The 15,204-nt window shown below is 40.1% G+C and overlaps 1 protein-coding gene across 2 annotated transcripts; it reads left to right on the top strand.

Annotated features, from left to right (window-relative positions):
* Positions 1 to 2,064: 2,064 nt before the first annotated feature.
* On the top strand, positions 2,065 to 9,455 carry AKAP17A (A-kinase anchoring protein 17A). Of its 2 annotated transcripts, none has more exons than XM_053457356.1 (5): positions 2,065 to 2,203; positions 3,225 to 3,991; positions 4,596 to 4,744; positions 6,739 to 6,979; positions 8,631 to 9,455. In XM_053457356.1, the coding sequence occupies exons 2-5, from the start codon at positions 3,230 to 3,232 to the stop codon at positions 9,450 to 9,452; spliced, it is 1,974 nt and encodes a 657-aa protein (XP_053313331.1). In that variant the 5' UTR covers positions 2,065 to 2,203; positions 3,225 to 3,229; the 3' UTR covers positions 9,453 to 9,455. The 2 variants fall into 2 exon arrangements, with proteins under 2 accessions (XP_053313331.1, XP_053313332.1); XM_053457357.1 differs by having other exon boundaries at positions 2,148 to 2,188.
* The last annotated feature ends 5,749 nt before the right edge of the window (positions 9,456 to 15,204 follow it).

Genomic DNA, 15,204 nt, shown 5'->3' with positions numbered 1-15,204 from the left:
TATCTGCAGTACAAAACAAGTATTCTTGTAGACATACAGACTCAAATTTTTTTTATTTAAGTTTATTATACAAAACTGATTATGCTAAAACAAACATTTTTGTACCTGTTTTGACAATATTACATTGGTACAGATAGTCGATAAGCAGTACTGCGACGCAGCGCAGGGCAATACACGTTACAGTACGACTTCAGTTTACAGAAAGCTCAGTACTAAACAGTAGAAGCGGTGTACAATTACATTTCCAGACATGGAACATATGGTTAGCGCATTAGTGGAACACAGCCTGGGGAAATGGGATGGTTAGGGTGGGTGAGGAGGAGAATAAAGGGGGCAGAGGAGTCTTCAGCCTCTAGACCAGGGGAGTCCAACCTACGGCCCTCCAGCTGCTGCAGTACTACATCTCCCATAATTCTCTTTAGGCTAAGGGGCTGGCTGAGGAGTATGGGAGATGTAGTCCTGCAGCAGCTGGAGGGCCGCGCGTTGGACGACCCTGCTCTAGACTGTCCTTGAGAGAGTAATCTCTCAGCAGGCTGTGGATAAGCCGGCAGCAGTCACGGACTGTGACCTGCTCCCTCAACACCAGGCGGTTCCTGGCAAACCATAGAGCGTCCTTTACACAGCACATGAGACGCCAAGCATCGTCAATGTCGCTCTCTCTGTATGTTCCTGGAAAAAGTCTGTAAATTACAGAGTGGTAAGACAGGTACTTTCTCTCAATAGAGTCCTTGAGATCCAGCTCCAGAGCTCTGAACAAAGCCTGTGCAAACGGGCACTGCCAGAACAAGTGAAGGGAAGTCTCCTCCTCCACAATGCACTGTGGGCAGTGTCTATATCTGCACAGCCCCCTGGCATGCATAAATGTAGGCCTACCACTCACGGACAGCTGTTTCAGCATGATGTTGTGATACTGGCTTAATACTTGAGGCTTGGCTTAATACCTGAGCACGAGAAATACCATTACATAAGTTATGGTGGGTAAAGGTGATGGAAAACCCTTCCACTTAAAATTAAGGGGGTAGTAGACGCATTATTAAATACTCATCTACAGACACCAAACGGCTTGTTTTTCCCTCAGAAATCTCATGGTGCTTCCCCAACCACAAGGTATTCTGGGTAGGCACATGCAAAAAACGTCAACAATAATCACCTTTTGCCACTAAATCCACTTTATACATGGATCCCTTGAAAATAATGGCCCGCTGTACAAGAAAGCCTTTAAACAAGACTCGGGAAGAGGTGCAGTAGCCAGATCACCACTCAGCTGTTTCATCCTTAATGGGACATAAGGGGGTAGTAGAAGCATTATTAAACACTCATCTACATCATAAAAGAAATAGAAAGACAACATGAGGACATTAATACATACACTGAAATAAAATAGAGATGTGTTACCAGAAATCAAACAAACATTTGACACATATTCCCTTTCCAAAAACTTCCATAATTTACACCCTACCCAAAATCAATAAAATCATTGAGACCCCCCCAGAGATGATTCGGGTTTTTGATCATTGTGTTCCTGTTGAGAGGGCAGCTTTACAAAGATGAATATATGCAATGTGTTGAAGATAGGACATAATTACTATCAAAATACTTTTACTGGTTCTTAAAGTACTGTTTTATATGAAATATAATCACAAGTATGTAAAACGTATAATGTACATATTTTTAACTGTCCCTGTTGCTGCAAAACCTATACAGACACGAGCATGTGGTAAATACGCTAAAATACAACTTTTCTGTACTAAATAATAGAGCAACGGTAACTTCCTCATTTGACTATATGACAACTTCCCATAACCTTAAACACTAGAGCTGACACTAAATAGAAACAATATCTCCCTGCGTAGCTAGTGCGGCCATTTTTTGGAGCCCAAACTGAGAATAACACTATTAGCCGATGAAATAGCTCATTATAACATCCATTGCGTCTCTTGCTTTGGAACTTAGTACTCAGCAAACCGTCTCCAAGGAAACTATGTATCAACGCTAAGAGAACTCTGGGAGCGGAAACCGGGATCCGAACGGAAGCGGAAGTTGTTTTCCGGCACCATAGAGGTGTGTGGTTTCCGTTAAGCATAGGGAACGGTTCATTTTGTGGGCATTTTTTATTTTTATTTTTATACACGGTTAGTTGTTATACGTTGGTTTGTACGTCTGTTTTGTTACCGGACTGATCCGACTGGTTCGTCGATTCGTGGTAAGATTTAGGTGGCTCAAAGCAATGCTCTTTTCTAGTAAAAGGAGTCTGGCTCTATATTCAGGATTTTCCCAAACTTATGTTATCCTGTGATGCATCAGCCTTAAAAAATATGACTTTACAAAATATGAATTACGATGAACTGTTTTAGAACCATGTATTTTATATCAACCCTGTAATGCCAAGCTTCAGTAATGAACATTTGAGCATTAATGTTTGTAATACCTGATTACTTTAATTTGTTACTTATCTATTATTTATAGCCTTCCTGTGTCCTTTCCATATTCAAATTTTTTTGCTTATATATATATATATATATATATATATATATATATATATATATATATATATATATATATATATATATATACTTGTTTTTGTCGTATTAATTATCTGGCATGTACTTATATCTTTTTAAGATATACTGTATGGAAGGCAATACTTGGTAGGGTCTGTTTACTAAATCAGCAGTTGACAGAAGTATATCCCAGACTAGTTTCTCTACAAGAACACTGTGCGGAACTTATATTTACCAGTTTGATAAGCGAGATGACTTTTAAGAAATCTCCCTTTTTTTGCATGTGCTTATTCTTTAAACAGTAGCTTGTATGGCGTGTGCCTTCACAAGTGGAGAGAGGGAGATGAAGCTGCAATTCTACTGCCAACTTGCCCTTTATTCCAGCTATTTAAACCCCTGCTCGGATCGGTTTTGTGGGTGATTTGTGAGTTGCAAGCCTAATGGCTAGCAATTATTTATAGCTTATGATAGTATTGCTAAAGCTGATCAGCATTTCTACTACCACTTACTGCAGCAAATCGCACATCAGCACTTTACTGCTGGGGATGCGCTCATACTGTAGCTCTTGATGAAAGGATTGAATCTTGTGCATCAAATATAATCCACACCAATAAAAAATGTGATTCCAATCTAATTTATGTTCTGGCTAAATATAATATTCTCATTAGGTTGAAGGCTGTTTTACCATTTTTCCTTTTCGTAACTTTGTTTTATTTTTTTAAGGGGTTATGGCAGCAGCTACTATAGTCCATGATGCATCTGAAGCTGCAGAACTCTGCCAGTCTTTTGGGCTGTATCTAAAGCCCATTACAAAGATGATCATCAGCGTGGCACTTCCTCAACTAAAGCAACCTGGAAAGTCCATCTCCAACTGGGAAGTAATGGAGCGCCTTAAAGGCATGGTGACTAACCATCAATTCTCTACCTTACGAATTTCCAAAAGCACTATAGACTTTATTCGATTTGAAGGAGAAGTAGACAACAAAAGTCTTGTGAAGTCATTTGTAACGGCTTTAGATGGAAAAAGCATAAAGCTCAGTGGTTTCTCAGATATTTTAAAAGTAAGAGCTGCTGAGTATAAAATTGACTTTCCCACCAGGCATGACTGGGACTCCTTCTTCCGTGATGCTAAAGATATGAATGAGAATTCACCTGGTGAAAGACCTGATACAATCCATCTTGAAGGGTTACCTTGCAAATGGTTTGCTTCCATGGACTCGGGCTTGGAAAAGCCAAGTGAGGAAGTCCTTGTGAAAGTCTTTAGTGTTTTTGGAGAAATCAGGAATGTGGATATACCTATGCTTGATCCTTACAGAGAAGAGATGACTGGCAGGAACTTTCATACCTTCAGTTTTGGTGGCCACTTGAACTTTGAAGCATATGTGCAGTACAAAGAGTATGCTGGGTTTGTAAAGGCCATGACTGCTCTGCGAGGAATGAAACTAATGCACAGAGGTGAAGATGGAAAAGCGGTGGCCTGCAATATCAAGGTGGGGAATTGGATATAGTTAATATTTTGTTAATTTACAATGTAATATTGCCATTTCCTGCTAGATGTTGCTTTTGGTAGTGCGTTATCAACAAACGTTTAAAGGTGCAACCATCTCAGTCGAAAGTATGATCTGTAATTTGGTGTTAACATTTGGAATTTCGGTGCGGTGAGTCAAATGTTGCTTAAGAGCTAGGGCCTCAAAGGCTTAGTTGGTTATATATTGACTTACTTTTCTAATATATATATATATATATATATATATATATATATATATATATATATATATATATATATATATACATACATACATACATACATACATGAAAATGTGCATTGCTTAGGTAAACATTCACTTACAGATTTAGCTAAGCTTTAAGCATTGCCAACTGTGACCACCTCTATTCACTATTCCTAACCGATGATTTCAGGTAGTTGAAATGAAGGTTAATAGTGTACTTTATTTGTACTTAAGACAGAGATTTTTTATTTTATCTTGCCTGATAGTAGTAAAGGGAGATGTTCATGGATCTGTATGTAAATATGAATTTACTTTCACTCCTTGCATATAGCATTATGCCATGCACATTTATTACATTTTACAGGTTTCTTTTGACACCACAAAACATTTGAGTGAGGCGTCCATTAAAAAGCGACAGCTAGAGCGCCAGAAACTGCAGGAACTGGAGCTACGCCGAGAGGAACAGAAGAGGAAGGAGAAGGAAGCAGAGGAAAGACAAAAGGAAGAAGAGCGGTAAGGCTTGTTAAAACTTTGTAGAGGAATTACACTTGATATGAAAATGATACCATGATTTCACAGATTGTGCAGTGTATGATATAGTAGTTGCAGGCTTTTTGATGCATGGTGTTGTAGTATTGTGCTTTGTGTGAATAAAGTTTATCATTATTTTTATGAGTAAAAAAGTAAGACTTGATGGTCAATGATACTTAAAAATAATTAGAGAGCATTTTTGCCCTATAAGTTTTTTATTTATGTTTTTATGGTAGTATCTTACCTTACATAGCACATAAAAGGCTCTCCTGGCCTCAAGTGAACTTCCATTGCGTGTCAGCAGTGACGCCTACTGAAAGAGATTGCCTGAAGCCAGCCCTAATCTCTTGTGTAGCAGTAGGGTGCTATCCCTGAAGGTGCAACAAAGTCTTGGACGTACCTGTACGTCCTAGTGGGCTTCTTGCTACAACAGGTATAAAGTGGCAAGAAAAAGTAAAGGAACCCTTTGTAAATGCCTGGTTTCCTGCATTAATTGTTCATAAACGTATAGTCAAACACAATGTGCTTAAGCTAATAACGTACAATGATAATATTTACATAATATATGCTGGTAGAAAAAGTAGCAGTAAACTCAAACAAGTGCTTTCAGTAGCTGCAGATCAGACCTGCACAACACTCGGGAGGAATTTCAGACCATTCTTCCTTACAGAACTGCTTAAGCTCAGATATATTCTTAAAATGTCTAGCGTGAATGGCTCATTCCACAGAATATCTAATAGGTAAAAGCTCTGGGCTCTGATTAGGCCACTATAAAGGGTGGATGTTCTCTTTTTTTTTTTAAGCCTTTCTGTTGTATTAGACAACTTCTACTGAGCTTCACCTGGCGGACAGCCACCCTGGCATAATCCTGTATAATACTTTTATAAGTTCATTGTCCCACCGATGATAGCAAGATGTCCAGGCCCTGAGGCAGCAAAGCAGCCCCAAATCATAAAGCCATACATAGTGCTTTATGTTCTTCCTGAACAATTCAGCTTTAGTTTCCCAGGCAGTAACTTCCTCTGTGGTGTCCTGCCATGGACTCCATGTCTGTTCAATGTTTTGCATATGGTACACTCATGAACAGAAATGTCAACTGATTCCTTCAAGCCTTTCGGTTTTACTGTAGGGTTTTTTTTTTTTACCTCATTAAGCATTCTAGCTGGGCGCCCAATTCTAGGGAGAGTAGTCTAAACTAAATCATCTCTATAAACAATTTGTCATCTGACTGATGAATATGTAAACTCTTTGAAATTACTTTGTAACTGTTTCCAGCTTTATACAAATCAACAATTCTTAATTTTAGGTCCAGACTTGTTAACTCCTGACTCCAGTTAGCTTTTGATCAGCCTAGGGGTTTCATACACTTTTTCCAATCCACACTGTGAATGTATAAATGATGCATTCATTATGGGTGTGTATGTATGTATGTGTGTGTATATATCTATATATATATATATATATATATATCTATAAATACATACACATATACATAAGGCATAGCCAGTTTGAGCTACATGGACATCCATACCATTGATAATGTCAGTTAATTTCCTGCTTATGAGCCAATTCTTTAGAAAGGAGATATAGATGGATGAACACTGCCTTATTGATAGATTGGTCTGTTACCAGCACTTACTTGTTTTGCAAAATACATGATTTATTATCCCCCTTTAAATGCTATCTATTTTATCTCTCATTGATTTTCTGTTCCATTTTTCTAGTAGATCAATTGGCAGGTCTCCAATGTTTTACTATAAAAGCGATAGTGAATGGGATTGCTCTAAAACAAATCTGAGTCTTTCTTATGGATTTTTCTCTCGTCCTACACACCTAGGTGTTATCGCTCTTGACTGGTGTGTTGGTACATATCCAGAGAGTGCACGTTTCATATAATGAGCATTTAGACTTGATGGTCAGGACGGGTGTAGTTTTAAAATGCATATGATTTAATATTTGTTTTTTGTTTATTACAGCAAGCAGAAAGAGCAGGAAGATCTTGAAAAGGAGAAAAAAAAGAAGGAAAAGATGAGACGTAAGGAGGAGAAGCTAAAAGAACGAGAACTGCGACGGAACAAGAAAAAAATGCAAAAATTGCAAGCCGAGGAACAAAAGAGATTGCAAGAGAAAATACGATTAGAAGAAAGAAGGCTTTTACTGGCTCAGAGGAATCTGCAGTCCATTAGATTAATTGCTGAACTGCTGAGCAGAGTGAAGGTGAAATAATTAAATGCCACATATAATACTATTTCAAAAAATTCTTAAGCTTATTAGACCTCAGCCTTAAAGCACATGTATTTATTGATTTATGATAGCTTTTGATGATTTTATTTGAAAGTCAGTACCGCATAAAGTTAATAAACTATGTTACTGGTCAGCCAAATGGTAGATGAGATTTAATATTGATAAATTCAAAGATATTCATTTTGGGCAAAAACATTAATGTACAAAATCATACCTTAAGTGTGGTTGTATAAGGGAAAGAAGTAAACAGGACAAATTTGGGTCCAGTTCACAATAATGGCAGCCAAGGCCAGTAACATATTGTCACATATACCGTATTTGCTCGATTATAAGACGGGGTTTTTTTCAGAGCAAATGCTCTGAAAAATACCCTTCGTCTTATAATCGGGGTCGTCTTATAATCCGACCTCAAATAGGTCTGACTATGAGACGACTAAGATCCAGATCCCCTGCAGCTGCAGGGGACCTGGATCCTCCTGTCCCCCCCCGCTCCACTTACCGGTGCTTCTGAGTCCCTGGTGTGTAGTCGGGGCAGAGTGTAGATGTCTACGCGATTCGCGTAGACAACTTACACTACAGCCGGAAGAAGGTGTGGCTAGCAGCGGGGGTTGTCCGCATCCATCGCCAAACCTTCCCCTGCTGTCAGAGATCAGAGTTCCCGGCACCGGTGCGGCACTGGCCCCCGCCGCTAGCCACACCTCCTTCCAGCTGCAGCGTAAGTTCTACACGCTGCCCCGGCTACATGACAGGAGAGTCAGAAGCACCGGTAAGTTGGGGGGGGCGGGTGGATTGTTAAATGGGGGGCATAAGGCATTTCTGGAGGCAGAGTGCCCTAGGAAATGCCTTTTAACCCCCTTAATGGCACTTTGCCTCCAGAAATGCCTTTTTAACTCTCTATACGCCACTCTGCCTCCTGAAATGCCTTACACCTCCCTATATGCCACTCTGCCCCATAATATGCCTTTTAACCCCCTAATGCCATAGTGGCATGTAGGGGTATAAGGCATTTCTGGAGGCAGAGTGGCACATAGGGGGTCAAAAGGCATATCATGGGGCACAGTGGCATATAGGGTTAAAAGGCATATCATGGGGCACAGTGGCATTTAGAGGGTTAAAAGGCATATCATGGGGCACAGTGGCATATAGGGGGTATAAGGCATTTCTGAGGCAGATGTGCATAACTGGGGGGCAGGTTGGAAAATAGAAGGAAATAAAACCAAAATATTTTTCTCAATCATAGCTTTTATTAAAAAATAGTTTAGATGAATTAACATTTACTGGTAAAACTTTTTTCCTATAGGGGCGTCTTATATTCAGGCTTTTTCTTTTTTTCCTAAATTAATATTCAGATTTGGGGGGTCGTCTTATAATCAGGGTTGTCTTATAATCGAGCAAATACGGTAATAAGTGAATATTATCTAATGGGAGGAAAATCTAATTTTGCCTCTATACATGAATAGTAATACAGGTTAAGAGGACATGTTTGTCGATTGAAATTATATTAAACATTCTGGAATTGGGAATTCATTTTTTCATATATATATATGTATTTTTATTTTTTTGCTTGCGTTTTTGTACAATGATACTATGTAAACTGTAACATTATTTTGATTTTCTTATACAGTCTAGAAAGTTACATGAAGAGGAAGAAAAGGAAGCAGAAAGGATTCTGCAGCTTCAGTTTGAAGACAGAAGACGGCAGCAGGAAGCGGAATTAAGACGTGTAGAAGAAGAAAAGCAACGTGCTTTGTCACTTCAGAGAAAGGAAAGGGAGCTAAGGGAGAAGCTTCTGAATAGTCTCATTAAAAGGAACTTTCACCCTATCCCTCAGAGTGTGGAGGACTCCACACCGATGCAGTATTATTTTCCTGCACCCAGTGAAAGTGTCCCTTGCGAGTCGCCCTTAAACTATGTTACCTCTACCTCTACTCAGACCCCTTCAAACTATGAGCCAGCACGGCAGTACAACCCCTATGCAAGCTCAAATCTGCAGAGCATTAATGAAGTCCGCTACAATGTTTCCCAAATGCAGGAGTGCAAACAGATCCACAGCGCTCTTCATGGAATGCCTCCGTGTGACAGTAATACTCCCCTGAGTTCAGCAATTGGTCAGAAATTATATGCAAACACATTGGATGCTTCACAAAAAAAGAACGATGTGGAAGAAAGTAGGTTAGAAGTCTCCAGCACACATTCACACGCTCAGGAAAAAGTCCACAAACATAAGTCGAAACACAAAAGAGACTTGAACAGGGAGAGAGATGAGCATAAATTTAAAAAAACACACAAGAAGCATAACTGTAGAGACTACAGTCCACACAGAAGAAGTTTGAGCCCAGAGGAAAGCAGGAACAGGAGTAAGGAGAGAAGGCATAAACACAGTCATAGACATAGTAAGCACTATAGGAGGCCCTATAGTAGGGATAGAAGCTCATGGAGTAGCTGAGCAGCATGCACTTAGATTTTTGCTGTAGAATGTCTTTTGAATCCAGGTTGTGCATCCATCTGGTGTGGTGAGGAGTCTATATTTTTAGAACTTGCTTACTTAAGGTCAGATGAGTCTGGAGCAGGTGACATAAGAAGCCTCATCTATTAAATGTAATTACACTTGGCTAAAAGGTGCTTAGTAGATCTGTGTAGGATATATGACAATTTGTAGACACCAGATTTTTCTGGTTTTGCTGCCAGAATACACCAGTGGCAATCAATATTAGATTAAAACATCAGAGCGACACCGTCACAAAAATTAAGTTTTAGGCTCTTGATATAATATTTACACCTGGATGTGTGCTTTTTTTTTTAAATCAGTTTGTACTTTTTCTGCATGGACAGTAAAAGAGGACCAGAATTCATCCTTTTTTTTTTTTTCTTTTAAACTGGTATAATCTCAGGTTTGCCATTCATTTTAAGGGACTACAGGAAAAGATTATTATAGAATAAATGCAAGCAAAAACATGCTAAGAAATTCCATGTTTATATTCCAGCTTTGTACAAATCGTTATGTTCAATTTGTTTTTTTAATTTATACCAGATTAAAAATACATGTGTATTTGTATGTGTATATTCTGTAAAATTTTACAGTAATACTACATTGCTATACAACTGCAGTCATGTCATCAAGTGTTACCTTAGAACAGAAAAACATAGTCAGTTGGACTGGTCTAATTAGCAGGAACATTCCACTAGTTGGCATTGTGAAGAGACCAATTATTAAACTGCACCAGGATCACCTTTTGTAAGTATCCCTCATAGTATTACCGTATTGGCTCGAATATAGGCCGCACTTTTTTCCCCCACTTTAAGTCTTTAAAGTAGGGGTGCGGCCTATATTCGGGGTCTAGTGCCCGACGCCCGGAACTGCCGGGCAGGCAGCAGGGTTAGGATACAGATCCCCCGCAGCGGTGCAGGGGACCTGCATCCTACTCTCTGATACGCTCAGACAGCCTCCCCTGCCGGCACTTTCAATGGGGGGAGTGCTGGCACGGGAGGTTGTCTAAGCGCATCGCGCAGACGTGCAGCGGCGATGTGCGTAAACAGCCCCCGCTGCCGGCACGGACATGTGCTTTAACAATCTCCCTTGCCTGGAATTCCCACGGGGGGAGTCCCGGCAAGGGAGATTGTTAAAGCACATTGTGCAGACATGCCAGCAGCGGGAAGTTGTTAACGCTTGCATCGCCGCAGCCGGTGAACGTATGTGCGATGTACGCTAACAATCTTCCTTGCCGGCACTTCCTACGGCGGAAGTGCCAGCACCGGAAGTTGAATACGCGTACTGCGTAGCTGCCCCCCGCCAGCATATCTCGGGGGGGATAGAGTGGCAGCATATCTGTAACACTAAGTGGTTTTTTTTTTGTTTTTTTTTTACTAAGAAATTTTTTCTTTAAAAAAAGCACCTAACGTTTAGGGTGCGGCCTATATTCGGGTGCGACCTATATCCGAGCCAATACGGTATTTGTATGAAGAGCTATTTTTGACCTGTGAATTTCCACATTTACTTAAGTTTTTGGCTTCAGGCAAGTCCCTTGTTTCAGTACTGAAAATCGATAAACCTGATTCTAGTTGTATTTTAGCAACACATCACATGCAAGCAACCACACAATTTGTGTTTAACTGCAAAAAAAAAAAAAGTGTGAAAAAAGTATACCCTACAAAATAGGACGTATCCCAGTTTCTCTTGGCTGTCCTGTTTGGTATATCGTGCATGGTTAACAAGAGCTGCAAGATTGCATATATTGCAGTTCTTGCAATGTTTTTTATCCTGTTCAGTTAATTTTAACTTTGCATAACACTGATAATTTTGTTATCATGGCTCCTGTCAGTGGGTGGGATATATTAGGCAGCAAGAGAACTTTTTGTCCTCAGTTGATATGTTGGGAGCAGGAAAAATGGGCAAGCGTAAGGATCTGAGCGATTTTGACAAGGCCCAGGCTGTAATGGCATCGCCAAAATTGCAGCTCTTGTGGGGTGTTCCTGGTCTGCAGTGGTCAGTACCTATCAAAAGTGGTCCAAGGAAGGAAAAGCAGTGAACCGGCAGCAGGGTCATGCTGACTCCTGTCCATTGCATAAAGGGCCTACAATAGGAATGTGAGCATAAGAACAGGACAACAGAGCAATGGAAGAAGGGGGCCTCTTCTGATGAATCACGGTTTCTTTTGCATCATGTGGATGGCCGGGTGCATGTGCATCGCTTACCTGGAGAACACATGGCACCAGGATGCATCCATGGAGTCCCCACCTCGCAACTTAAAAGGATCTGCTGCTAACGTCTTGGTGCCAGATACCACAGCACACCTTCAGAGGTCTAGTGGAGTTCATAACTCGACGGGTCAGGGCTGTTTTGGTGGCAAAAGGGGACCTACACAATATTAGGCAGGTGGTCATATTATTATGGCTGATCGGTGTATACTTGAAATGGAAGTTTGATGGCAGATAAGAACCGTATGGCCAATCTAGTCTGCCCATTTTTTCCTGATGTAAGACTCAGGGCTTAATCAGTCCTGGATCTTGTCTTAGAATCAGAATAACTATGTCTATCCATTGCTGCAATGTCCTCTACCACGTCTAATGAGAGGCTATTCTGTTTATCCAGCACCCTCTAACTAAAGAAGAACATTACATCTAAACCTCTGACCCTCTAGTTTTAGACTATGACATCTTCCTCTCTTCTGAGACAAACCTTGTTCTGAGTCATATAATCCCGTTTCAATTTCTAACTGATGGGATTGATGATATTTGTTCTTTGGCTGCGGTGGTCCAAATCTGATACTAAGACTTCACTAAAATCGGGGGCACCAGACACCAATGCTCTACCACTGAACTATACCCCTATTGGGTCAATTATGTAGCTCCAGTGGGCTTGTTTTCATATATATATATATATATATATATATATATATATATATAATTTAGACATTATTTTTCACATTCTCTAATTTGATTTATTTAGAAGATACTTATTTTTACCAAGAATATATTGATTTATTAATTTTTTAAGTATTTCTCGACAAACATAATATCCTTTTCATTTGTTTACTGATTAAGGTAAGTAAAAAGATGAAAATACATGGACAAGCAGACCAAAAAATAATTACATAGATTGAGTTTATTCAAGGACAAGACATATAACGCCAGGCACACTGCAGCATAGCCTAGAACATTAGTATATACAGGCATACATTGCCTTTTATGGCAGGAATGACCACAGAGGATGGCATCAACGAGTAGGGCTAAAGGCATATGAGAGAATCAGCCTGCAATAGTCTGGGAAAATGATCTGTTCCTTGCTCATTTACCAAGAAATAACAAATTAACTAAAGCCACCTTCCATTAGTACTCATAAAAAAAAAAACACAGGCAGGAGATGCCATTGAGTGGAAGGCAAGAAGGCAAGTCACCAATTCATTAAACTGCAAGTTGTCTGTGAATTTGAAATGTGAGTTGAATTTTTTTCCCAACTTCCAATATTACATCGCAACCCAAGAGGGGCTAATCAAGGGGAGATAAATCAAAGTGACATATCTTATGTCTTTGAGTGCACCTTTTAGCCTTAGATGTGTCCATATTGGCATACAGTTTTATTTTTCCTGCTCTGCTCTGTACGGTGGAACAGAAGTGAAGCAGACACACACCTAATAACAATTAAGAAAAAGCCATGTGGAGGACATTGTCACTTGTGATCCACCATAGGCATAATCATTGGCAAGCCTTTAGACTAGAAAAATAAAAGCTGAAGGTTTAGGTGCACAGTCTATGCTTTACCTCTAGAGGGCACTGTTTTACTTATCAAATTGACGTATCCAATTTTATGGGTATCCTGTGACATTGTCTACAAATATAAAGCGCAGCATTCAAATAGTAAATTCATTCAGGGCTGTAAGCAGACATTTTTTGGAGCCCAAAACATTTTTCCGAGATGCTGTCCATGTTAAGAAAAAAAAAAGGAGAAAAAAAAGCTGACTCGCCGCTTCTATCCCTATTGTAATCAAGTATAGCTACTCTTGGTCTTTTGTTAAACATTCTACATCCAAAACAATTCACTTTAAATTCAGGGTGAGGTTGTACGTAAATGTGCAACCTAGGGTCCCACCAGAGGATGGGTACCTTGAGAATGGCATTTTTCTTATCTCTAAAAATTGCAAGCTATGTTTTTTTCTTTAACATTTAAAGTCCATGCAGTTCTACTCATGTTATCTATATCAGTATCGGAGATCTTCTTAAACGGTTATACACCATTATCTTGTAATTTAGCAATAACTCCAAAAGCGGTGCCACAAGATGTCATTATAATAGAAGCATAAATGTGCTTTCACAGGTTAAGATTTTTGGCACGCGTCTATACTCGGCAATATACTATATAATATAACCAACATTGACTGTGTGTGCAGTCATGTACCACTACATATATATATGATAAATTTACTTAAATAAGGTGAGGACTTTTTGGGAAAATGTATTACTTTTAATATCTTTGGAATAGATCCAGAAATAATAGGTGAAGAAATATTCACTTTGAGCGTAGGCTTAGTGGTGCCCGGGTACAGTGGCGTATTTACAAGTGGGCGAGCGGTGAGGCTGCCACGGACGCAGAAGGCCAGGGCGGCGGGAAGGCTTCAGGTGGAGTGAAGAAGAGGGAAGGGCTCAGAGCGGATGCTCATCAAAACGTTTTCAGCAACCACTCGGTACCCTCCTGTTTCCTCTGCTACCACCCGCCTCAGTGCTGCCCTGATGGCACCGGTGCGAGCGTGGGGCCTCTGTCTTGGTTGCAGTGCCGGCATTTCATGTTGAGCGCTGGAAAATGATGATGTCATATTCCCACGCTCATCAGTGAAGCATTGTGCACCGCGTCAGAGCATCGAGACAGGCCTTGCACTCCCACCGCAGGACTTCAGCAGTAAGTGAACTACAAAGGGGGAGGGAGGGTAGATAGTGAGAAGGGGGAGAGCTTGATAGTGAGAAAGGGGGAGAGGCAGTTAGTGAATGAGTAAGAATATTGAAATAAAGAGTGACAATGAATAATATAATGAATAATTAATGTGTGGATGAATTGTGTGAATGAGTGAGAGAATGACTTAATGTGTGGATGAATTGTGTGAATGAGTGAGAATTAATTAATGCGTGGATGAATTATGTGAATGAATGAGAGAATGAGTGGATTAATGTGTGGATGGATTCCTTGAATGATTTTTTTTAAAATGCATTAATGAATATGTGTAAGTGATTTGTGTGAATGAATTAGAGAATTGATTAATGTGTGTATGAATTGTGTAAATGAATGAGAGAATGAGTGAATGAATGTGAATGATTTGTGAGAATGCACAGAGTGCGAGCAACACAGAGGGAAGCAGCAGGGACCCTGCGGAAGTCTGCAAGTGAGAGCTCTGCAGTTCAGGTAACGTGATGGGGGAGGGTGTATGAGCGAGTATGCGTGATTAAGGGAATTCATGAGTGAATGAATGTTTGTGAAAGAGTGTGTGTGTGATAGCATGGATGTGTAAGTGGGGGGATAGCATGGCATGGCGAGGCTGTAATGACACTCCTATAATGCCCAGGTTCTGGCATGTACTGGATGCCTGGGCATGATAGGAGTCTGATTGCTGTTAGCAATCATATACCGTATATTCCGATGTATAAGACGACTGGGCGTATAAGACGAGCCCCAACTTTTCCAGTTAAAATATAGAGTGTGGGCTATACTCGCC

The sequence above is a fragment of the Spea bombifrons genome, chromosome 2 (assembly GCF_027358695.1).
Source record: "Spea bombifrons isolate aSpeBom1 chromosome 2, aSpeBom1.2.pri, whole genome shotgun sequence".
Classification (NCBI taxonomy): domain Eukaryota; kingdom Metazoa; phylum Chordata; class Amphibia; order Anura; family Pelobatidae; genus Spea; species Spea bombifrons.
The sequence above is the reverse complement of the archived record's forward strand: the minus strand, read 5'-3'. Positions and strand labels throughout refer to the sequence as shown.